The sequence below is a fragment of the Lontra canadensis genome, unplaced genomic scaffold (genome assembly GCF_010015895.1).
Source record: "Lontra canadensis isolate GAN:19392208 unplaced genomic scaffold, GSC_riverotter_1.0 scaffold1, whole genome shotgun sequence".
Taxonomy (NCBI): domain Eukaryota; kingdom Metazoa; phylum Chordata; class Mammalia; order Carnivora; family Mustelidae; genus Lontra; species Lontra canadensis.
Window position 1 is genome coordinate 87731609 of NW_022630995.1, and position 26887 is coordinate 87758495.

Below are 26887 nucleotides of genomic sequence, written 5' to 3' on the forward strand. Positions count from 1 at the left end.
TTTAAATTGATTTTTGAATATTTGGTAGGATAGTGGTCTAGTTTCATCCTTTTGCATGTGGTTGTCTAGTCTTCACAATACTGTTCATTGAAGAGACTAGTCTTTCCTCATTGTATATTCTTGCCTTCTCTCTTGACCATACATGCATGGGTTTATTTTTGGGCTCTCCATTCTCTTCTATTGATCTATGTGTCTATTTTTTGTTAATATCATACTGTTATGATTATATAGCTTTGTAATATAGTTTGAAATTTGGGAATGTGATACCTCTGACTTTGTTCTTCTTGATCCAGATCGCTTTGGATATTTGAGGTCTTCTGTAGTTCCATACAAATTTTAGAATGATTGTTTCTACTTCAGTGAAAAATGCCACTGGGGCTTTGGTAGCGATTGCATTAAACCTATAGATTGCTTTGGATAACATGGACATTTTAACAGTATTAATTCTTCCAATCCATGAGCATGACATATCTTTCCATTTATTTGTGTCTTCAGCTTTTTTCATCAATGTTTTACAGTTTTCAGAGTACAGGTCTTTCACTTCTGGTTAAATTTACTCCCAAGTATTTTATTCTTTTTGATACAATTGTAAATAGGATTGTTTTCTTGATTTCTCTTTCTGATAGTTTCTTACTAGTGTATGAAAATGCAGTGGGTTTTTTGTGTGTTAATCTTGTATCTTGAAACTTGATTAAATTCATTTATTAGTTCTAACGGCTTTATTGTGAAGTCTTTGGGGTTTTTTATATATAGCATCATGTCATCTGCAAATAGTGACAGATTTACTTCTTCCTTTCAATCTGGATGCCTTTTAGTTCTCTCTTACTAAATTGCTTTGGCTAGGACTTCCAGTATTAAGTTGAAAAAAGGAGAGAGAATAGACATCCTTATCTTGTTACTGATTTTAAATGAAAACTTTCAGCTCTTCATCATGGAGTTTGGTGTTAGCTGTGGACTTGTTATATATAGCTCTATAATGTTGAGCTGCATTCCCTCAATACCCACTTTGTTGAAATTCTTATCATAAGTGAATGTTGAATTTTGTCAAATGCTTTTTCTTCATCTCTTTGGGATGGATGCACGATTTTTAACTTTCATTGTATTAATGTGGTTTATCATGTTGATTGATTTGTGAATATTGAAACCATCCTTGCATCTCTGGAATAAATCCACTTGATCATGGTATATGATCTTAATGTGTTGTTAACTTCTGTTTGCTAATATTGTGTTAAAGATTTCTATGTCTTTTTTTTTTTTTCCTGGTATATTGGCTTATAATGTTTTGTTTTGTTTTTTCCTCATCTCCTCCTCTTCCTCCTCATCTTCTTTTTCTGTGGTGTCACTGTCTAATTTGGGTATCAGGTTAATATTGCCTTTGTAAATTGGTTTGGAAACATTCCCTCCTAAACAATTTTCTTTTGGAAGAGTTTGAGAATGATAAGTATTAAATCTTCTTTGAATGTTTGGTTGAATTCACTGATGCCATCTTGTCCCGGACTCTTGTTTGCCGGGAAGTTTTGATTACTGATTCAGTCTTCTTAGTATAATTTGTCTATTTATTTTTTATTCATGATTTGGTCTTAAAAGTTTATTTCTGGGAATTTTTCTATTTCTTATAGATCATCCATTTTTTTTGCATGTAATTTTTTGTAGTTTTATGATGATTTGTATTTCTGTGGTATCAGTTTTAACATCTCCTCTTTCTGATTTTATTTATAAGAACCTTCTAGTTCACTGATTTCCATTCTGATCTTTATTATTTCCTTTCTTCTACTAACTTTAGGTTTCATTTGTTCTTCTTTTTTTTTTTTTCCCTAATGGTTGGGAAAAATGTGTGATAATGATTTCAGTCTTTCCGAATTTTTTGAGATTGCTTTGTGACCTAGCATGTGATTTATCCTGAAGAATATTGCATATGCACCTGAGAAGAATGTCTCTATATCTGCTTTTGGATGAAATGTTCTATATTTATCTATTAAGTACATCTGGTATAATGTGTCATGTAAACCTATATTTCCTTATAGAGTTTCTCTCTATATGATTTCTACTTTCTGTCTGGATGATTTATCCATTGGTATAGATATGGTGTTAAAAAACACTACTGTTTTTAATGCTCTTGATGTCACATTTCACATCTTTTATGTATCCCTTAACTATTGAGTTACTTTTATTACCTTTGTCTTTTAACCTTTATAATTGCTTTATAAATGATTAATCCACTGTTTTTACTATATATTTACCTTTTTCAGTGAGATTTTTACTTTCATATGTTTTCTTGTTACTACTTAGTGCCCTTTCTTTTCAGGCTAAAGAAGTCCCTTTAACATTTCTTTTAGGTTTTGTTTAATGGTGATGAACTCCTTTGTTTTGCTTATCTGGAAAATACTTTAGCTCTCCTTCTATTCCAAATAATAACCTTGCCAGGTAGACTATTCTTGGTTGGGAGTTTTTTCCTTTGCAACTTTGAATACTTTATGTCACTGTCTCCTGGCCTGCATACTTTCTGCTGAAAACTCTGCTTATAGCTATATGAAGTTTCCTTTGTACATAACACATAATTTTTCTTTTGCTATTTTTAAGATTCTCTCTTTGACTTTTGACATCTTAATTATAACGTGGGTTGGTGTGGATATCTCACTGGGCTTCCTGAACCTACATGTTTGTTTCCTTTCCCAGATTAGCAAAATTATCAGTCATTATTTCTTCAAAAAGTTTTATGTCACTTTCTTTTTCTTCTCCTTCTAAGACCCCTATAATGTGGATATTATTCTGCTTGATGATGTTCCATATGCTGCTTAAGCTGTCTTTACTTTTTGAAATTCCTTTTTCTTTTTGCTGCGTTGTCAGGGAGAGTTCTGTTGTTTTTGTCTTCTAGCTTGCTGATCCGTTCTTCTGTTTCATCCAGTCTGTTGTTGAGCCCCTCAGTGTATTTTTCAGTTCAGTTATTATATTCTTCAGTTCTGTGACTTCTGTTTGGTACTTTCTTATATTTTTTATCTGGGCTTTGGAGTTTTCATCCATTCTTCTGAGTTCAGTGAACAGCTTTATGATCATTACTTTGTTTTCATATTTTCACTTCCAATTTTACTTGTTTTCTCTCCTCTTTTTTTTTTTTTTAAATGGGTCCAAAAGTTCATCAATTCTGTTAATTTTTTCAAAGAATCAGCTCCTGGTTTCATTCATCTCTTCTATTGTTTGCTTATTGTATTCTCTATTTCATTTGTTTCTCCTTCAATCTTTATTATTTTCTTCCTTCTACGGGCATTGGCCTTTGTTTGTTCTTCTTTTTCTAGCTCCTTCAGGTGGAAGATAAGTTTGCTTTTTGGGATTTTTCTTGCTTCTTGATTGTAGGCCTATATTACTATAACTCTTGGGCCCAGAAGTATAATCCCCATGGTCATGAGATTCCCCACAGCCCCAGACATTGGAGAGATGTACCCTTTGTGGGCCTTTTGTGCTCACTGGCTGTGGTGGGATTGCAGTTGAAGTTTGGGGGCTTGGAGTGCTTGCCCAGCTGGCTATGGCACTGCTTGCTTATTGATTTTGGTTAACATATTTTAGCATGCTGTTAAGTAATATGTATATAGTATCTTTAAAAATAACTTGTTGCTTATTTTTCTCTTATACCATTCCATTGGAGTTATAGTTATTTCAATATTTATTGAGACTTCAAAGCATCATTCTATTTTAAATCATTTAAAAAGTTAGTGACATAATTTTAGCTTTAGCCTAAAAAGGAAAAAAAAAAAAAAGTTAGATTTACCAGAAAATAAAAAGAGTTGATTGATAGTGTCCCAAATTGTCTCTGCCTAATTTCTTGCTGACTGCCCTTAGGTTTAACTCAAGCATTAAATGATCAGGGGCAGGACCACATTCATTACTGCTGCTTTGGAATTGCATGACTATAAAAAATTATCTGGCTAGTTTCCTGCTCAGTCTCTGGAACTCTCTTGCTCCATTCTTTGATGAAACTGATCTACCCACATTTACGAGTTTTTCAGTTTGGCTTATGTTATATGCCATATGGGAATTTGGCACAGGATCTTTGCACCATCTCGCATACATTAAGCCATAAATCAAATGAAAGTAATAATGATGTCTTGGGAAGGATAGAAACAATGATGCCTATAATTTCCAAAGTGGAAAGCACATTCAATCCTTCTGCTATAGACAAATGTGATTCTGACTGTATGAGCCTAGCATGTATTTGGTATGGTTAAGTGAAAAAGTCTAAAATATGCTACAAGAGTTATGTAGAAAAAGCAGATAAACTTTTTCTTCCATCATTATTCATTAATGGCCAGTTAGGAAACTGAAAAATAAGCATATGCAGGAAATTAGGGGGAAAAAAAATCTGAGTCTAACTGATCTCCATCATATAGCACAACCAAAGGTGGTTATTTTAAATAAAATAATTGTTCTTTTGGTTTCTTTGGTTATGTAACTTTTGCATTTTTATTATACTTACTTTATTCATTTTAGAGTCATTCTTCTCTTAACATTTGGATTTGCTTGAAAAGGAAATATCTTTCAGTGTGATTATGGCAATATCAAACTTTAAAGGGGTGATTTTTGTTTCTAAAACTTAATAACTTGTTCCATCATTTTGCCAATTTTATAGGCTCAGTAGGTCAAAATTAGTTTTTCCTATCCCTAATCCTTTCTGACAATTATTTGACCTGAATACTAATTGAATTTTTTGGATCTAGTTAAAATAATGATTGTTCATCTGGATCTAACTAGATCTATAAATAATAACTGGACAGTCACTTCAGAACTTGTAGTTCTAGTCAAGTACTCTTCACCCTCCATTTTGTTCCTTATCAAATTTATTGCAAAGCAGAATGAGAGAAGGTGTATAGTGCTCCCCTCCTCCTGCTATAGGCAGGACCTCTAGATGGACTCAGTCATCCTGGATCATGAAGCTGGCACTACATGCTTGATGATGGAAATGAATACAGAGAGGTTTTGTTCTGATGAAGTCATAAACAAGCTTCAGGGGACAGAGGAATGTCTATTCAAATAAAAGGCCTTTTCTGACCCTTTACATAACCCTCCAGAGATGAACTTTAGAAGCCTATGAGGAACTCTGGTCACACCCTTTCATGGAATAATTCCATTGGGCCTTCTATATTAATATCTCATTCAGGGATTTCCAAACTCTGGGCCATGACCACTTTGTGTTTTGAAATCAATTTACTGGGTCATGAATGGACATTAAAGAATAGAATAGAAAATATAAGAATAGGGCAATTTAATGAAATAATACATTCATGTGTGTATGTGTATGTATGCTGAATTTCAATATAAAAAGTATTTTTTTGGTCATGGTCTGTTTGACAGAAATTGCAGATCAGATTTTGCCCATGTAAAATTTTATTAAGCCTTCTTTAAAGGAAAGCATAAGTCTCTCCATAAATGAATCATGGATTAGATTCTAAAACTATATAAAATATGGCATAAATTTTATATAAGGAAAAAACTCTTTGAAAATCTCTAAGGAAGGTGTCATGTTGTAGACTGAAAGAATCACTCAGTAAGTCCATCACAGTCACTTTTTCCTTAGACTTTGTACCACATTTCTCCCCCTTACATCTGCTATAGGTAAAGCATTCAAGGTGCTCAGTTGTACAAAATTATCTGTTTTTGTTTTCTGGAAGCACATGCACAATGATGAGATGTTCACACTGAGAGAGGCATGCAGGAATTGAATCTGACAGAGAAACAAGAGATAGATGTTTGTCTGAAGCTTATTTAGCTAATGGCAAATCACTTACCCAATTAAAGCAATTTTTTCTGCAGTGCATGATGAGATAGCACTGTATACTTTCTAACATAAGCACTTTATTTTCCAGATTAAACTATAAGTTTGAAGATAGATTCTGTACTTTAATTTATAGCACTTACTGGCCACATTGTGCTTTGAATGTGACATAAATAGTATGGATAAATAAAATCCATAAAAAGATCATAGCAAATAAATAAGATTTAATGTTCTTAGTAGTTGTTGTAATATACGAGATGTGATTTAAAATATACATATATTTGCAGTACATTTTGCCACATTTGCAGTGCTGTTTGTATACTCTTCTTCTTTCTTGATTTTAAGAGGGTATTAGTGGTTTAGTGATACACTGGGAAATCCTTGTTGTATTCATTCTACACTAATTGAGTTTAAACAGTCTGAGATACCTAAGTACTACTCTTTAAACCTTTAATTTGAGCTGTTATAATTTTGAGATAAATACTTGACTTGGTGTTTACTTACTGCCAAATCAGTGATTCCCCTTTATTCTTGGATGTTAATAGAGAAACTTCCCTCCCAGCTTTATTCTACTCCCTCCACTCTCCCCACCCCCAGATATTAACTTAAGAGTCACTGACTGGAGACCGTACCTCCTAGTGTTGGCCAGAACCAAATCATTGCTCATTGCCCTTCAGAGCTTCCTTCATCCGTGCTCCTCTGGGAACAGGGTCTCGACTCCTAAACCTCTGGCCTCCAAGTCTTGTCTCTGCCTTGAAGCTTCAGACTAATGCTTACCTCCTGAGCTCACCTGAAGTGGGATATCAGCTTTACTCTTTGCTGTGCTTTTCACAGCCTCGCCCAGCCCAGTCCAGGGTTTTGAACTTCTTTCACTTAACCTGCCTAATCAAGTGTACATCCCTAACCCTCTTAAAACCTCACAGCTGGAAATATTGAAAGAGAGGAAGATGACATTTTTTGGATTATTTTATTTTTAAGATTTTATTCATTTATTTGATAGAGAGAGACACAGCAAGAGAGGGAACACAAGCAGGGGGAGTGGGAGAAGAAGCTGGTTCCCCGCTGAGCAGGGAGCCTGATGCAGGGCTCCATCCCAGGACCCCAGGATCATGACCTGATCTGAAGGCAGCCAAAGGCAGATGCTTAATGACTGAGCCACCTAGGCACCCCTTTTTTGTTATTTTTTCAATTTGATTAACATTTTTTTTCCTTTTTTTGTAGTAGATATCTTAAGAAAATAAAATCTCAAAAACACACATGAATGCATGGGTACTTAGTTATGCAACTTAGGTCGTGATCCCTAATAGCACCTACCTTCCCTGGTCCCCCACAATTCTAGTTCACTCCCCTGTGTATACATTTTGGGGTTTTCTTAAATATATTAAATCTGTACACATTATGTCTGCAAATTGATAATTATGACCACATTTACTACTATATCCGAAGGCTGGTGGTCCTAATAATTAGAGGTTATTTTGTACAGAGTAAAATATAATTGTTATCCTCAGTATAATGCCTTTGACATATTTTCTCACTGTTTATAATGGGTTGGAGTGTGGAAGATTAGAAATGAGAAGGTGAGAGTTGTGTTTGGGTAGCAGAATTGGAAAGATAGTCTAGGAACAGGGAAAACCAACTATTGGAAACAGATTCCACAGTGTTAGATAAGACGTGAATTTTTCAAGTGCAATGCATACCAGCCATCTCCTTCATCTCCTTAGTCAGATCTTCAGTAACTTCCACATGTCACACTGTTGTTTTTGTATAAGAGAACATTATTCTGGATAGAGCTTGGAGAAAAGCACAAGGTTTTAGCTGCCCATCTGGGAGATAAGTATATTTAAATGTAAGTGGTATTAGGACATAGATGTCATCTGGAACTTACTTCTTTGCCTTAACATGACTTGGAGAGTTTTTCAGGTAGGTCCATATAAAGCTACTCATTTTTTGTAACTATTACTATTTTGAGCAATACTTCAGTGAACATTCTTTTGCATGAAACTTTATATGTATATCAAGAGCATTAGTGCAAATAGATCTTAGTTTGAAATTTATGAATAGTAATAGCTTTCTTTAAAGTTTTTCTTTAATAGAATAGTAAGTTTTGCTCCTGCCCAACTGCCTTCTGAAAAAGCTCTTTCACTTAGCAGTGATTCAAATGCCCCTTTATCTGTAGAGTCAACGTTTGATTTTGTCAGGGTTTTTTTTCAGTCTGAGAATGGAAAAGTGATATTTCATTGCATTTAAGCAATGTTTAGTGAAGTTGTATTCTTTTTATAATTTTATGTTCCATTCACATTACTTTTTAGAAATGCTTATAGGTTTCTCTTCATCCACTTTTTTATTGAACCATTTGGCTGTTTTCTCATTGGTTTCTAGGAGCTCTATAGATACTATGAATGTTAATCCTTTGCTGTTTTTGTTTCTAATATTTGTCTCCATCTATCAATTTGCATCATTTGAATAAAGAGGTTTTACATTTTTATGTTTTGAAATATGACATGGGTTATGAGTTTTATGGCTTCTGAGTATAGACAGCTTCTGAGTTTTAGGTCTTACTCAGAAAACTTTCTTATTCCAGCACTAACACAAGCATTTATCAATGCCTTTAAAAGTTATATTAGTTTCCTTTTTATTACTGTTTTAATCCATGAAGAATTTGTTTTTAGGTATGGAATGAGATCCTGATTTATTTTATTTGTTATTTTAAAAGATTTATTTATTTGAGAGAGAGAGAGAGAGCCAGTCAGGGGAGAGTCAGAGAGAGAGGAAGAGAGAGAATAAAGAATAAATCAAGCTTCTGCTCAGCACAGAGCCCGATGTGGGGCTTGATTTCACACCTCTGAGATCATGGCCTGAGCTGAAATCAAGAGTCAGCCGCCCAACCAACTGAGCCACCCAGGCACCCCTGAGATCCTGATTTATAACCACTGCTCTCATATTATTCTCTAATGAATTTTTTTTAAATGATATCAGAATTTTGATGGTAGGTAATATAAATTTGGAAGCTAAGTTAAATGGAAAGCTGTATATTTTTGAAAAATACTCTTCTCATATAACAATTTGTATCACAAATCAAAACCACAATAAAATACCATTTCAACCCTGTCAGAATGGCTAGTATCAAAAAGACAAGACACATGTTGGTGAAGATGTGGGGAAAAGGGACCCCTTGGGCACTGTTGATAGAAGTGTAAATTGGTGTAACCACTATGGAAAACAGTATAGGAGCTCTCAAAAAATTAAAAATGGAAATGCCATATGATCCAGTAATTTCACTACTATTTACTGAAAGATTACAAAAACACTAATTCAGAAAGATGTATGTGCCCCTCTTATTTACAGAAGCCAAGATATTGAAGCAACCCAAGTGTACATCGATAGATGAATGGATAAATTAGATGTGGTATATGCACAATGGAATATTATTCCGCCATAAAAAAGAACGAGATCTTGCCATTTGTGACAACATGAATAGACCTCGAGGGTACTATGCTAAGTGAAATAAGTCAGGCAGAGAAAGACAAATACCATATGATTTCACTTATATGTGGAATGTGAAAAACAAGACAAATGAACAAAAAATTTGTATTATACCAGCAAATGTCATAAATCTGAATCAATGAAAACTAAAAATGTACAAATGAGAACTGTATGTTATAATTAAAATATGCTGAAGTACACTATTTTCATTAGAGAATAGACTTTGAACCTAATATCCCGTCTTGGATGTTTTATATTTAAAATTAGAAACTGACTCTAAACTGTGACTTTTTTAAATTTAGTTTATATCTGTATTAGGTTGAAAAATAGATTAGTTTTTATGAAGGTTTCATTGAGAATATGTCCTCTGGTGATGTGACACTTAGATAATTGGATGGAACACACACACACACACACACACACACACACACACACACACATTTTAGCATCTGTCTATCTATCTATCTTGTCTGGCCAAATATTTGAATCCTATTTTTTTAATAATTATTTTTATTAACATATAATGTATTCTTTGCCCCAGGGGTACAGGTTTGTGAATTGTCAGGCTTACACATTTCACAGCACCCACCATATCACATACCCAGCAATAGCACTACTGGGTATTTACCCTGAAGATACAAATGTAGGAATCTGAAGGGGCACGTGCACCTGAATGTTTATAACAGTAATGTCCACAATAGCCAAACTATGGAAAGAGCCTAGATGTCCATCAACAGATGAATAGATAAAGAAGATGTGTAGGAGATATATACAATGGAATACTATGCAGCCATCAAAAGAAATGAAATCTTGCCATTTGCAGCAACGTGGATGGAACTAGAGGGTATTATGCTGAGTGAAATAAGTCAATCAGAGAAAGACAATTATCATGTGATCTCCCTTGATATGAAGAATTTGAGAGGCAGAGTTGAGGGCTAGGGGGGTAGGGAAGGAAAAAATGAAACAAGATGGGATCGGGAGGGAGACAACCATAAGAGACCCTTAATCTCAGGGAGGGGTGTGTGGAGAGAATCCTATTTTTATCTTATTATTTGTTAGTTTTTATCCTATTTTTACTATTATTTTTCTATTACATGTTAATGAAAACTTTCTTACCCAACTGGTATTAATTTTTAGAGAGTACAATTTTATATAAGATTAGAATCCTATAAAATTCAACAATCCATTGTTGTTTGTGTGTTTGTACTTTAGGTATCTGCACTTGTTTATTTTTGGATGGCACATAAAGTTCATTGCAGAATTACCAATTTACTTAGCCATCTTGCACAGCAAACGAGTTACCCACTAGAGGAGCTGGTATAATTGCTGTGTGTTGTTCCATATGAGTTATAAAAATTAGAATGCGTACTTCTATTCAGAAAGTTCTGCTTTACAATTCCTGTGGTGTGCCCGACAGCCATATTTTCATGAATGAAGCTGCAGGTGTCTGGTTATTACAACCGTTTGTGAAGGGATATGATTGCTGTTTCCATATATTCAAAGAGCTTCCTTGTGGGAGAGAGAGAAACTTGTTCTGTATGACTCTGGGCTACCTGTAATAAATAGTGGCCATTGCAGAGGCAGAACTTTTAAATTAATGGTCAAGTCAGCTAGCCTGAAGGGTCATGTGTTTGAAGCAGTATTTGTTAGAAATGTCCTTGGTTAGAGATATGAGATGACATGTTTTAGCAGTGTTGTATGAGGGAGAACTCCCTGAGTGGTAGTCTGAATTGCTGTCCTCCAAGGAAGACTTCTATAAGTCTGTGATTATTCCTTCTTTTAGCAATTTCCCTTTGCCCTGATCAGGGTATAAACTTGAGGCTTTAGTAGTTGGCTCCATGGAGTTATGGCTTTGTACTAATGGAATTGTGGCTTTTCAAGCAGAGGAAAGGTTGGGCTTGGTCATGAAAGGCTATACTTTTGTAAGAGCATAACCTCCGTTTTATAATCTTAACTTATCTGTGTGAAATGAGCTACCTTTTCCTGCACTGAGCTTCTTTTTTTGATATCTCTCTAGTTTCCATTCATTTTTGCGAGGACGAGGCCCTTTAAGGAAGCCAGTTATAAATCTGACAGTAAAAATTTAATCCACGGACCTTGTAAACAGCCAGATGACGCACATTTTATGCAGCTTTAGGTTTATTATGTGACCCAGTGGGATCGTAATATGCTTATGATATGCAGACTTGAGACTTCAATAACAAAACTCTTTTTTTTTTTTTTTAAAGAAAAAAGAATAGTTCTGACACATGTATCTCAGGAATATTTTATACAAATTTATTTTATCTCTGTTATTTCCCCTGAATTTTAAGATAGTTTCTTGCTTTGTACATGACCCAAAGAAGAAATATCATTACCAATAATACTGTTACTACAGAGCAATATATATTGGTGATAGTCCAGGTTATAATTTTTAATTGTGAATGGGCTCAAAGAGAATTTTATTCTGTTCTCATGAAATTAATATTTGGTTTATACAGCTAGAAACGTGCTAATTTGGTGATGATTGTATAAAAATTATGTTGAAAACCTGAAGCATTCTTGAGACATTTTATTAGGTGTTATAAATAGTGGAACACATTTTCTTATGTGTTTTCTACATCTGCAACAACAATCAGACTTGGTGCGTAAAAAGATATATGATATGATACATAATAAGATATACGTACAGTTCATGGACAAGTTCATTTGTTATGTCATCAGTGACTTGGCATTTAAGGGGGGAGGATAATGTAATTAATAAGTCAGTGAAAAGTTTGACACCCTTTAGTGATGAAAAATGGAAGCATAAGCGCCCTTTAAAAAGTTGAATTTTATCTGTACTCGTAAAGAATATTATGCTGAGACTTTGACAGGTCATGCCATCACAACTCTGTTGGTGGTATTGGAATCTTTGACAGAAATATTTATTCACCTGGCTGTGCACTAACGGCTTAACTACATAAAATAGCTCTTGATTTCAGGCCATATCTAGATGTTGTGGCTTTGGTTTGGTTAACAGAGGTGTGAGCCTTCATGCTATCCCAAGTTATTTCATCATCAAGCTACTAAATCATAGCCACACGTCATATTGTCCTAGATTTGGAAAAAGGGAAAGAATTGGTTAGGGTGGAATATACTTTTGGAAGACTAAAGCAACCCTTTGTTCCAATATGGATGCTCTAAAGACAAAAGCTTCTTTCTTTTTGTAATAATATTATCTACCCTTTGTAGAAAACTAAATATCAAAGAAAGGTATAAAGAAGAAAGCAAAGGCTCCATCAAATACCACTCTCTGCTTTACTATGAAAACCCTCCTCAGTGTTTCATAGGATATCTTCCCACACCCCATTCTACATGTGTGTATGTTTGCGGCCTGTGGTATTCTACCTATAATTGTTTGCATTGTTCTTTTGACACTCAAAATATGTTCTAGTGGGTTTTCCATATCAAAATAAATATACAGTAGCCACTCAAATTTAGTTAACCAGGTTTATATCTGTCAGTAGGCATTTAGCTGTTTGTTTGTTTTTTTTAAGTTTTTGTTTATGTAGATAATTGCCAGATCTATGTCTGCCAAGGGAGTTGGTTAGTCAAAGACTGTGTCTGTTTGTCATTTTGGGTCAATAGAGCCACACTGCCACTCAGAAAATGTACATTCCTGGTTACAAGAGATGAGATTGCTCGATCTTTTCCTTTTGTCAACCATGAGTAATATCCATTCTCCTTACCTCTGCCAATCTGATATACCACAGAGAGTTGTTTGTTTTTTTAACTTTCATTCTCTCATTATATTTATGGGTTTAAATACTGAAACTATTTAATTTTTTAAAAGATTTTATTTATTTATTTGACACAGAGAGAGATCACAAATAGGCAGGCAGAGAGAGAGGAGGAAGCAGGCTCCATGCTGAGCAGAGAGCCCAATGCGGGGCTCAATCCCAGGACCCTGGGATCATGACCTGAGCCAAAGGCAGAGGCTTAACCCACTGAGCCAGCCAGGTGCCCCAAAACTATATAGTCTGACATCCCCAAATGTTCTACACTATGATGCAGACTTGAAATGTTCCACTGTCTACTAGACATCTTTGACTAGTCATTTGAACCCACCCCAAACTGAGCCCCTTATCTTTCAGCAAACCTGTTTCTTGCTTGCTCTTCTGGTGGCTGATCCGTCCTACCATTGCTCTGGTCACAATCTTAGATCTTCTTTCCTGTGTCTCATGCTTCAGATTCAAGTCTCTCCACAAAAACCTGTTAACTTTCATCATATATCTGGAAATCTACCACTTCTTTGTACATTGGTAGCTACCACTCTGATGGAGGACTTGATTATCTCTTGTTTGGTTTCTTGCTGTTGCTTCTCTGGGTTCTCTGCTTTCCCGTGTCCCCCCTCTCCTGTTCTCAACACACCCACCTTAGCATCCTATGAAATGTCATCGGCTCAAGACTCATTTGAGATTTTTTATCTCTTCCAGCAAAAAGCAAAATTCCTGCAGTGCCCAACCAGATCCTACACGATTTGCTTCTCCTTCTCCTTCTTTTCCCATTTTTTTCCAGCCTCATCTCCCCACTTCTGTGCTTCTTCCTCTTACTCCACCACACTGGCCTTCGTGGTGTTTCCTGCCCAGAGGCCTCAGAGGGAGACGTGCCCTTGTTCCCTCAGTTCATCAGTTCTTCTCTCGAGTCACCTTCTCAGCTAGAATTTCTGCTTAAATTGCTACTCCTTTCTTTGAAACTTTTGCTATCCCCTTTCCCTTCTTTATTTTTCTCTATAGCATGTACTTCATGTTTTATGGTTTGTTCATTGTCTTTTTCTCCTCGCCAGTGGCAGAGCTTCCTGATAGCTAGGACTTAGTCTTCTGTTTTTACTGCTATCTCCCCCGTGTGTAAAACAGGACTGACACATAAGGGCATGAGGTGCATAGCATGGCCTGGGCACAAAATAAGTAATGAAGGAGATTGCAAGAGCGCTACTTGGAGGAATCTTTTTGCCTCCTTTTTTTTTTTTTTTTTGAGTTTTCATCTTTTCCTGTAAATGTGCCATAATTCTTTATATTAGCAGCTTAAAATTTTTATTTCATATTGCAAATATTCTTTACCACCAAACATTTTTGCCTTATGATTTTAAATTTAATGCCTTCTCTCATCTGCATATTTGAGCTTCTGCCATGCTTAGAAAGCCTTTTCCTGCTCAAAATGTATTTAACAATTCACTCATATTTTCTTCTAGTATATTGAGGATTTGTTCTTCACATTTGAAAAAAAAACCTGAATCGAAATGGGATTTATTGAAAGGGGTGAATGAATAATAGATCCAGTTTAATTTTTTCCCAAATATCTATACAGTTGCCTCAAAACCATTTACCAAACTGTCCACTGTTGTTCTACCAATTTGAAATGCCATGTTTTGCTATATTAAGTGTCCATATATTTTATGTAGTGAAAGAAACTTACTCTTTTTTCTATTTTTTCCCAGTTTTGTTCATTTATAAGGCTAAATAACACACTTGAATACATGTAATTTTTCTCAAGTTTTAAATATTAGCTCCCCTCATCCTTTCTCTATATTTTTTACAACTGAAAACAGACATGGTAATCCCTTTTCACCAACGTTATGTTAATATGTAATATGTACATCTTGAATATTACAATGTACATTAAACTAAGAAAATTTTTAAATCTTTATGCTGTGAATAAAGTGCTTTATTTATTCCCCTTATTTTTATGCCACATGTATCATAAAAACTAATGAATTATATGATGTGTTTTATTATCATAAGAGAATATAGTTCAATTTTTGGTTTTTAGAATTTATCTGAATAAATTCCAATGGTAGAATAGGATTTTATATGCTGACTTGTGCCAAACAGGTTAATACTGATGTGTGATTAAAAAAACAGGAGAAGTGAATAAGCATACTGTTTTGTTGTTTGCTTTGTTTTCATTCCTGGTTTTCTGTTGTTTATTGTTTCTCAGTGTATTTCTGTTTGTTCCGTGTTTAAAGGTACTTGCTGCGTCTACATTGTTTGATCTCTGGCAAGTTATTGTAACTCTTTGAGTTACTGTAAAATGGGGACAGTAATAGCATACTGTCCATCAAATTAATGTTAGAATTAAGTTAAAAAATTCATGTAAAGTGTTATGTTGAGTGTAGCAGTGACACAAAATAAATATTTAATGAATGTTACTTGGTTTAAGTATGAGTAAATGTTCTAGTTTAATTTAGGGGGAAATGGTATCTAGGACTAAAAATTATTGGAACTTATTCAGTGATGTTGAGGGGAGAAGGTGGAAACTGTCTCCTTTTACCAGTTTCCTTTGATTATTTTGAAAGTGTTGTACTACCATAGTGAAAGCCTGTCCAGTAAGAATGAAGGTTTAGTCTTCAGAGAAAGTATAAATCATTTTACTCTGCAGCGTAAATCCTGAGAAATCTGGGTATATTCAGATTAGCATTTTGAGATTAGAGAAATAATTTCCTTTATTATTTATCAAATACATAATTAATGTGAGAATTTAAAAATAGAGTTGTTTTTCTCCTGTGAACATAGTGTATTTGTGTTTACGGTTTTATGGTAAAAGAATGTCACCAGAAGAAACAAGATACTGTCTACCTTTCCCTTCCTCTACGCATCATGAATACAAGTTCCAATTATTGTCACGACTAGATGATTCTAGACCCTCCTGACTCAGTTTCTTTCATCTGCAGACGCATTCTGAAGAGAGACCATTCCAATGTGAGGAATGTAAAGCTTTGTTCCGAACCCCATTTTCTTTGCAGAGACACCTGCTCATACATAACAGTAAGTCACAAAACAAGCAGTTGAGGGCAAATTGAATTATCTCAAACTTCGTTCTTATAACTCTTGAGAATGTTGGCGTCACAAAAGTGGACCTGTATATAGTTACATGATCTGCTTTTGAATGTAAAAAGGACTGGTAATTCTGCCTTTCTCCTTTTCTTCCTTTATTCTTGCTTTATTTTCCCACATAAAGATAAATTGTTTTATGAGACATTTTATTTTATATCATTTCTTTCCACTATTTAAGGTTTGTATATAAAATCTTATGTTCAGTAAAGTATCTTTGAAATTTGTCTGAAATAGACATTTTTGTTCCCTTTTAAGTATAATGGTTAAAATATGCAGATGTCTGGCATGATTTTATTAGCTCACAGACTTTTCAAGTTGGATAGGATCAGAGTGCACATCTAATTTAACCTGTTAATGCGAGGGGAGTAGAGAAAATGCAGACCCAGAGAAACATGGTGACATATGCGGGGTTCTAGCTCTGGAGACAGCATCCAGATTCAGTCAGGTGCTTTCTCTTCTTACTATATGCTGCCTCTGACTTCTTAACTTCTTTTGGCAGGAATACTTCTTTTTCTTTTGGGAGAAGTTATACACATACATACTATGCAAAGAGCTATTTTTAGAATACAACACCTTATACCCACATCGCTGAAAGGACACTTTATATTATGTTATTTCAGAGAAAATGCTATTGCTAAGCTGAGTTTTAAAGTGAGTTCTGTGTTCAGATATGGAAATAACCAGACATTTGTTACATTACTGTATCTAAAAGTAAAGAAAATGGCATAATGTAGGTGATATTTGAATTGTTTGCTTTTGAGTTGTTTAATCCTTGGAACATCTTCTGAAACAAAGTTACTACTGCTGATTAAATTTTTAATATTTCTGAGGAAAGTAAAACAATTAATCAGTTATGACAACAGTACAGATAAGACAGTATCTTGGAAGAAATTTTCTCTGGTCAAGTAGAAGTGTCTACAATTCCAAATGCCAAAGATAGTATTTTTTTTTAAATTTAATTTAATTTAATTTTTTCATCAGTGTTCCAAAATTCATTGTTTATGCACCACACCCAGTGCTCCATGTAATCTGTGCTCTCCTTAATACCCACTACCAGGCTCACCCAACCCCCCACCCCCTCCCTTCCAAAACCCTCAGTTTGTTTCTCAGAGTCCACAGTCTCTCATGGTTTGTCTCCCCTGCCCCAATTTCTCCCAACTCACTTCTCCTCTCCATCTCCCAATGTCCTCTGTGTTATTCCTTATGCTTCACAAGTAAGTAAAACCATATGATAATTGGCTTTCTCTGCTTGACTTACTTCAAGTTTTTGAAAATACTAAGTGGTAAGATCATGACGAAATGCCTCTTTTCCTACAGAAAAGGTAGTGTTAACGTCTGTGCCACTCTGCATTTGACCTTACAGCTCTGGAGAATTGGTCAACACAACTTTCTCTTTCTTTATTAAGGACAGCCATGCATTTAAGAAATAAAATTTAGGGTGCTTGGGTGGCTCAGTTGATTAAGCTGCTGCGTTTGGCCCAGGTCATGATCCCAGGGTCTTGGGATCAAGTCCTACATTGGGGCTCCTTGCTCAGCAGGGAGCCTGCTTCACCCTCTCTTCCCACTCATGCTCTCCCTTGCTATCTCTGTCTCTCTCTCAAATAAATAAATAAATCTTTAAAAAAAAAGAAAAGAAAAGAAAATTTGCCCTGTAACAGCAGTAATTTCCATCCCATCACGCTCTCATTTGATTAAGAAAAAAAGTCATTATGGGATGAATGGATTTTTGAGTAGGAATTGGGGTGCGTGAACCTCATTCATACTATTAAGACTTCTGTGGCCAAATTTGGCCTGTATGCTCAGGAAATTTTTGTTTGGATAGATGAAAATTAGTTTCAATAACAAGGAATTTTTATTATAAGGAACCTACTAATTTTGATTTCTGCTGATTGGCTTCCATACACTTGAAGCAGAGGATTGACGCAGCGGTGTGGACTGTGTTTGCACATTCTGTCTTTAATATAATGTTGGTCAGCACATTAATCACAGGCTTTATGAAGCTGCACCAAAACATTTGGCTGGGAAGTCAGCTTTGTAGTTGACTGAGCAAGTGGGTTATTGAAGGTAAAATTAAACATCAGATAAGGCAAATGAGCTAAAAGGACAGGAAAAACCAGAAGGAGACAGAGTAAGACAAAATACTAGATGTTATCTTATACAGTATGAAAATGAAAACCTATTTAACTTCAAAACATGCAGGCTGTTTTAGAAACTTATATCAGTATTCTGGCTCAAAATATGAAGAATAACGTCATAATTATTTTGGAAATTACTGCTATTTTCTAACATGGAAAACCAAAAGGCAGGTTACTAGCTAGCTTCTTGGTTTTAAGATAGGAAAAATCCTATCTTTAATCCTATGTTTATTTCTTTAAGGCAAAGAAATCTGATAACATCAGATAAAATCTCTTCAGAGTTAAAAAATTCTGATAAGCTTAAAACAAAGAAATCTGGAATTAAAATTTGAAAGGAGAAAGGTAAGGACTCCCTTGGTATAGCTTGATGAGGTTTTTGTATAGGAATCAATATTTTGATTCATGTGATAGTTTAACGGAAATGCTTTAATAGGAGAAATCTTGGAGAATGACTTTTGTTTTGTTTTGTTATTTACTTAATTGTAAACATTTACTCATTTATTTTGAGAGGAGGACAGGGAGAGGCAGAAGGAGAAGGAGAGGAAGGGAATCCTAAGCAGACACCCCACTGAGCACAGAGTTCTAAGACACAGGATTGGACCCAGTGACCCTGAGATCATGACTTGAGCTGAAACCAAGAGTCTGAAGCTTAACCTACTAGGCCACGCAGGCAACCCTTGTTTTTGTTTTTTCATTGTTCCTGAGTTGCTTTGCTTTACTTATAATCTTATGTTATTGATCATTTCTTTTACTCTTACTGGTTATATGTTTTATACAAATGAGGTATTTAAATCTAAAATGATATATAAAGACAAACTAGATTATAGTGACAGTACCCAGCAATGTATAAACATAGCTCTGAGAATCTACACAATTCTTGCATGGTTTGGATGTAACTTTGTTCCAAGCATCAGATTCCATCAGGGCGCTCCAAGATTTTAAGTTAAAGAGCCATAATTCTGTTTGAAAAGCGTCATTTATCTTTTTCTTTTTTTCTTTTTCACCTCTTTTTGTCCTTCCTTCCTTAAATTTGGTATGAAGGAATAGTAGGCTCTTCACATTTCTAAGTCTGTGCTGGTTATAATGGAGGGAAGTAGGAAGAGTTTGGTTGAAATTGAGGTAATCTAGTTCAATGTAGAAAGTTATCTTTTGTCTCATAGTGAATATAATATGTAAATCTGTGCTAATATAATTGTTTTTTAAAAGGGGAAGATATATTCAAATACTAATCTGTCTTACTTACATAATCATGTACGTCCATGCATATGCAAGTTTAAAAAATACCATACCATACATCCCGAAACAGAGTTTGTGGAGTTGCTTTCCCTGTGGGCCGAGGCTATAAAATGAGAACAAGGTGAATATCCTCACAGGTACCCAGGGGCTCTAGGGTAGAAAAGGGTAGTTGCCCCAGTCCAGCTGCCTTTCTGAGAGGCAACCCCCCAACCTGTCTGATGAGAGCCTGGGAGGTAATTAAATTAATTAGCAGACCAGGGACCATGTTAGGGAGCCTCTAGTCCAAATTCCTGAGATAGTACTGAGGAAGGAAGGGGTGTCGTAGCCCTCTCCTGTCTTAGCAGGCGTCTGGCTCTGACCCATTTCTGTGTGCCTGTGGGGGGCTTCACTCCGCACCTTGCTACCCATGACCCTATTCTGCCCTGTCCCTTAAAGGCCATAGGGGCTGTGGTGGGAGTGAGGGGAGTTTAGGAGAGGCCCCAAAGGCCACTTACTCTGCTTGACAGAAGCCTTTTGTCACCATGAGAATCTACTTCAACCCTGAGCCACTGCCCGAGAAAGACCTACTACTTCTAAAGAAAGTTCATGGTTCCTTTAGAAAGTTAGCTAATTGAGTCCCCACCTTTTCTAGTTAAAGAGTCTAAGAATGTAAGAGGGTTCAAGCACTTCCCGCTGGTCACACAATGAATGAGCAAATGTGGAACTGAAGGATGTGAAAAATTACCTTTTCTGGCTGTAATAAATTGTTAGTAATAAGACTAAATTTTTGGAGAAAAGAACACTATATCTGGTACCCATGAGGGGGAGATAACATCATTCGGCTCTTGCATCTGATCTTTCTTTTATTTAATGTTTTCATTTCTAAGGTGAGAGGACTTTCAAGTGCCATCACTGTGACGCTACCTTTAAAAGGAAGGATACCTTGAATGTTCATGTCCAGGTGGTCCATGAAAGACACAAGAAATACAGATGCGAGCTCTGTAATAAGGCGTTTGTTACACCTTCAGTGCTTAGAAGTCATAAGAAAGTAAGTAGAAGCCTTCTGTGCGTTTGAATGAATTACATACTTCAACAACATGGGCATGCATGCTAGTTATAATGTGATAATCAATTTTATATTAATTAGTCAACATATTTCCTCCAAATGACAAGGGATGCATGGTTTATATGAGCTCTTCAGAAAATGTCTGTTCTCTTTACTTTTTCAGAAGAGGTATATCATTCGGATGAAGGTGAACCTAGATTGAGGTGTGAGTTCTTCACCACAGTACTGAGCTATGGTGATAGATGGGTTGTACAAAGTATTTGATGAGTGAAAGCTTGTCAGTTTTTGTACATTTTTGAATTAATGTAGGTTTTTACTTAAAAAATGATCAGTGCCTTAATTTTATTTTTCAGAGCTAATTCAGGTGTTTATTGACAAGTTATTAGATTGAGCTCTTTTCTAGATTGGAACTGTTCTTCTTCATCTTGCATCTCTAGGCCTAGGGAAGTTCTGGTACAGAAGAGGGACTTGATAAGTATTTGCTTAACTCAAATAAAATGAGGTTCTTACAGTGATTTGGAGATTATCTTTTTTGTGTTATGCTAATTACTTTAAGCAAATCAAGAGGTTATTTTTATTTGGTTTGTAAGTACATTTTAAGGGTATTTCAAAAATAGCAATGTTCATATGTAACAAACACCATTATAGATTTTAATGTTGACTTTAGAAATGACTATGAAGTGTCATAGATGTGGCTACTTAGTGTGCACTGCTAAGTGAATGTGAGGAAGTGACTTGTATTTCAGTGTGAATTTTATTTTGGTACCTGTCTTTAGTGTGGCTGTGTCAAAGGACTGAATTGTCCATTACCTGTTTCTTTAATGTTCAGTAATAATATTGTCTCCTCTTTTCAAATTTCTGGAGAGGATAGTTTTTCACCTTTCTTTGCTTGAATTATTTTTTTGTATGAATTTAATAAATTTGTGTCTTGTTTAATCAACCTGGGAAAAAAATAGTGAGTTTTCAAGAGAGATAATAGTTGTTTGTCCACAATCACAGATTGTCGTGGCAGAGCATTATTTGTGTTTGTCTCATACATTTACCAATATTGTCATAGTGATCTGTTTCCATGCTTTCTTATCTATATTTAAGATATTTTAGTGTTATACCTTAAATGTCTTTTAAAACCAGTTAACCAAATTCCATACCTAATAATAAGATATATTATTGAATTAAACCAAAGAAGCATTTTAATTCTTTTCACTATTGTTGACTGAATGTTGTTTGGTTTGAACCTTGTACCACTGACAAGTCAGGTCATGTAAGTGAGCAATGAAATACTTACGTAGCAGCAAAAGAAATTCTGTGGATTTTATAAAGATACAATAAATAAATTGGTAGTTGCCTCTTTGGAATAATCCAATGTTTTAATAATAGATATACACAATTTCTAAGCAACCGTACACTAGTCAAGAAAGAATTGATGTATCTTGCCCCTTCTGTCAGGGAATGAGTAGAATATAGGTCTGCTCTATGTTAAAGTGCTATACCATTTCCTTTAAAATGAGCCATAATGGGAACCATGGGAGTAACGGCTCTTACTATAAAGAATGTATAACTGTTTTGTATAAGAACTTAGATTGAAAATGGAAAGTTAAGTGCCTGCCAAATGGAGAATCAAGGAGATGTCTGTTGTAGCCAGTGTCATTGGCTAGTGTGGCAGTTGGTTAGACTAGATTTTTGAAATTTGAATATAATATAAATCATTTTCAATGGAAAAATATTTAAAAGGACACTGATGTTGACTAAGGTATTTAGTTTATAACTGTTTTAAAAACCACAAATACAATAATATCTATCCAAATGCAGATTATAATTCAAATGTGGAAATTTTCAAATTAAATGCCAATAAGGCTATGAAACTAATTATATTAAAGTTAGCAATTAATATGGAGAATGTTTTGCTACACTGGTGGTTTTCTGAGATGAGACTGCCCTACTCCTTTCTCTCTATCCCTGCCAGTGTGTCCCTTCTGGGAACATATATAAAAAAAAAAACACAAAAAAACTTTCCCATTCTTTTTACATTAGCCCATGGCAATGCCAGTAATTTGCACAAACCTAATGCAAACACAGGCCCTAGAAACTCTGTGTTGTGGTAGTAACCCAGATGATCTGCTGTATGCTTTCGTTAATGTGTAGGTCATCATTGAAATTAAAAAAAAAAAATTTTTAAAGTGTCACTGACAGTGTTCAGATATCTGAAGTAATTTCCTTCTTCTCCCTTCTTTTCCCCTTCTCCTAAGTTTGAAAAACAATGGGACTTGAAAAGTAGCTCTGACTTCTCATTTATTGCAATGACCTATTTTGGATGCTGGTAGAATAAGGTCTCCTGATGAGATTGTGAGACAAGTTTTAAAAGCTCCATCTGTCTCCTTTTTTGGGGGGGAGAGCTTGCTCTTTTCTTTAAAATCTCTAACATTCTGTCAAAATTCACTTTTGATGAGGGGCGCCTGGGTGGCTCAGTGGGTTAAGCCTCTGCCTTCGGTTCAGGTCATGGTCTCGGGGTCCTGGGATTGAGCCCCGCATGTCGGGCTCTCTGCTCAGCGGGGAGCCTGCTTCCCTTCCTCTCTCTCTCTGCCTGCCTCTCTGCCTACTTGTGATCTCTGTTTGTTGAATAGATAAATGAAATCTTAAAAAAAAAAATCACTTTTGATGATACATATTCACCTTTCCTTGTGTGGCTGTTTTATGCTGAGATTTAAGGTATGTTGAGGGCAAGGATGTTCTTTCAAATTGACTGCTCAGTTAACACCTGCTGATTTTCAAGATCAAGTCAGATTTATATTCCTTTCTGCTTTGCCGTAAAATCAATCCAGTCAGGCAAGCGTAATGCAAATAACAGATTACTTTATTGAGATTAATTCTGTTCTCAGGAGTTAAATACACACAAAGAATGTGAAAAATGCTTCTAAGGAAGTGTTTCTTGGCAGCAGTCAAAGGAGCTGTAACCCCATTTTGATTATGTGGTTTTGCCAGCATATACTGGTTTTGTATAACTTAATCGTTTTTACTTGGGGGACTCCATAAAGGCTTAAAAAGTAAACTGCAGAATTATTTTCAAATTAGCACTAATGCATGAGTCTAAGGTTTTGGGTTTTTTGTTTTTTTGTTTTGTTTTTTTTTTTTTTTTGAACCAGTGGGAATACTCATGATAAATTGTTTAAAATCTCATTGTGATACTAAATCATTTTAATGAAACATAATCCTGGAAAAAAAGGATTTACCATTGTCAGAGGCACTTAATCATTTTTACCTAATTCTTTATATTTATCCTCGACCCTTTTTATTCCTTTCCGTTTAGACACATACAGGAGAAAAGGAGAAAATCTGCCCATATTGTGGCCAGAAATTTGCCAGCAGTGGTACACTGAGAGTTCATATCCGTAGTCACACAGGTATGTAGATTGTAATTGGTGATAAAAACAACTTAAATCAAATTCTTTTAAAAGTAGAAATATAGTCTTAGCTGTTTTCTCTTCCTTCTAATTTTATAGAATCCAGTCCCTTACTGGAGAAAAATTTTAAATAAGTTTACTTTCCCAATTAAGTTAAATATCTGAAATGGAAATAATTTGCCTAAGGTTTGGTTGTGATAAAATTGTGATTTACTGTATATTCTGTTCTAATAGAGGAATAGGGAATAGCAGTTTGACTTTTTATAGAAGGCTAAGGGCCGCCTCTTAAAATTCCTTCCTATAACTGACATCAAATGTGGCTTTTTTAAATTTAGAAAGTTCTTGGGATATTGCCTGGACGCTGTAGGATTTTATTGGATATGAGGGTGATGCAACCATAATGTCCGGTATGCCATGGGTTACTTCCTAAAGGGATCGTCCCTTGATTTCTTCTGACTTTTTGTGCAATTTCTCCCATGAAAGAGGACTGTGCCCTAGTGAAGCCTGAATAAACAACTAAATATTCTTTTTTAAAATTTTAACTGAAGTATAGTTGACATAGAATATTTGTTTCAGGTATACAACATAGTGATCTGGTAATTATATGCGTTATAAAAAGCTCACCATGGTAAGTCTAGGATAAGTCTAACATACCATCTGTCACCGTACAAAGTTATTACAGTATTATTGACTATATTCTCTCTGCTGCACTTTTTATCCCCATGATTTATTTTGTGACTGAAGTTTATTCCCTTATCTTCTTCACCTATTTCACCCATCCCCCACTGCCTTCCCCTCTGGCAATCACTAGTTAGTTCTCTATGAGTCTGTTTCCCTTTTTGTTGTTGGAGTTGGCATTTGTTTTTTTTGTTTGTTTTTTAGATTCCACATATAAGTGAAATTGTAGGGTATTTGTCTTTCAGTTACTTAGCATAATATCCTCTAGGTCCATCCATACTCTTGTAAATGGCAAGATATCGTTCCTTTTTATGATTAGGTCATATTCCATCATGTATATATACCACATTTCTCTTATCCATTTATCTGTCAATAGATACTCACATTGTGTTGCCTCCATATCTTGGCCCTTGTAAATGATGCTGCAGTAAACATAGAGGTGCATACATCTTTTTGAATTAGTGTTTTCGTTTTCTTTGGGTAAATACCCAGAAGTACAATTACTGGATCATATGGTGCTTCCATTTTAAGTTTTTTTGAGGACCCTCCAAACTGTTTTCCAGAGTGGCTGTATCAATTTACATTCCTACCGATAAGTATACGAGGGTTCCCCGTTCTCTACAGTCTCACCACCACTTGTTATTTCTAGTCTTTTTGATACTAGGTATTCTGACAGATGTGAGATATCTCATTGTGGTTTCGATTTGCGTTTCCCTGACGATGAGTGATGTTGAGCATCTTTTCATGTGTCTGTTGGCCATCTGGATGTCTTCTTTGGAAAAATGCCTGTTCATGTCTTCTGCACATTTTTTTCATTGGATTATTTGTTGTTTTGGTCTTGAGTTGTAGGAGTTTTTAGCATATTTTGGATACTAATCCTGAACTGGGTATGTCATTAGCAAATATATTTAAACAATTAAATATTCTTGACAGAACCTTGTCTAGATTTTGTCTATCATGTAGAGAAATACTTGAAAAAACTTGAAAAAATACTCTAAATATTGATAGCCAGATTATTTTACCTGAATCTTAATGGTTTTCAGTAGCTGGACTGTATATGATAAAATGTAACTGGATTACACTGCTAAAGCTTCTTATTCAAGAGGGAGAGTATTTGACTTTATCACTGTACTCCCAGTACCTCAGGCAGTAGATGTCTAGCATAGTAACTATTTTGTGGGTGAGGAAATGTTAGCTTACTTAGGCCAAAGAATCAATAGTACAGTTATTACACATAGACAGAGGAAAGGACAGCAGTGGAACATGATTTCTTATTCTGGAAATTTTTTGGCTAAAGCTAAAAGACATAACATCAAAGTAGTATTTGTAATCTTAGCGTGGCCTCTTCAATACTTTTATTTATTTATTTTTTTTTTTAAAGATTTTATTTATTTATTTGACAGAGAGAGATCACAAGTAGACAGAGAGGCAGGCAGAGAGAGAGAGAGGGAAGCAGGCTCCCTGCTGAGCAGAGAGCCCGATGCGGGACTCGATCCCAGGATCCTGAGATCATGACCTGAGCCGAAGGCAGCGGCTTAACCCACTGAGCCACCCAGGCGCCCTCTTCAATATTTTTAAATGAAACCTATAATCAAGAACATATCAAACATTATACATGATGGATGTAGAATAATGGATATCCTAATGAGAGAAAGGAGGTCTTCTTGCTTAGAAGTATCCAGGGAAAGTGAAGTTTTGGGGACCAAAACAGAAGCAGAGAACAACAAAAAGAAAAGAGAGAAGCAAAAGGAAAAGCGGTAGAGAGCCATGTTGAGGGCCGGTGGACTTAAAATCATGTCAGAGGCTTAGCACCATGTCCTGATTGTATAGAAGAAACAGGTGATTGATATAATTTCTTATATTATTGTTCTCTCCTTTTCTTAGGTTTTTCCTTCTTACAGGATATCATCCTGAGAATATTATGTTCAGTATCTTTTCTTTTCCTTTCTTTCAAGTTTATCAAGATCTGAAATCATTAAATATACTGAAACTTTAATAATTTATAAACATAATCTTGATTGACTGTTGATAAGAAGCTAATTTACTATCATGTTGTCTGGCATAAATAATCACGGGATTTTTAAAATATTTATTACCCTGAAAAATGCATTTTTGTTGGAAAAAATGCATTTAGGTGGCTGTGTTCCTGATTAACCAGACCTTTTTGTTTAATAAATGTTGAAAGAAGGACTTGGTTGGAAAAATTATTTTTAGTGGTGTTTTAAATTCTGAACTATGTGTTTCTCACCAACTTCTTTCTTAAAATTACACTGTAATGTTCTCCAAGATAACCT

At 35.2% G+C, this 26887-nt stretch overlaps 1 protein-coding gene across 2 annotated transcripts in view; it reads left to right on the forward strand.

The window, feature by feature from the left end:
* PRDM5 (PR/SET domain 5) overlaps window positions 1-26887 on the forward strand; it is a 216089-nt gene that overhangs the window by 122718 nt on the left and 66484 nt on the right. For both annotated transcript variants that reach the window (XM_032858594.1, XM_032858584.1), the window contains 3 exons: window positions 15939-16032; window positions 20339-20499; window positions 23822-23915. In XM_032858594.1, coding sequence (XP_032714485.1) covers window positions 15939-16032; window positions 20339-20499; window positions 23822-23915 — 349 coding nt within the window. The remainder of the gene's footprint in view (window positions 1-15938; window positions 16033-20338; window positions 20500-23821; window positions 23916-26887) is intronic.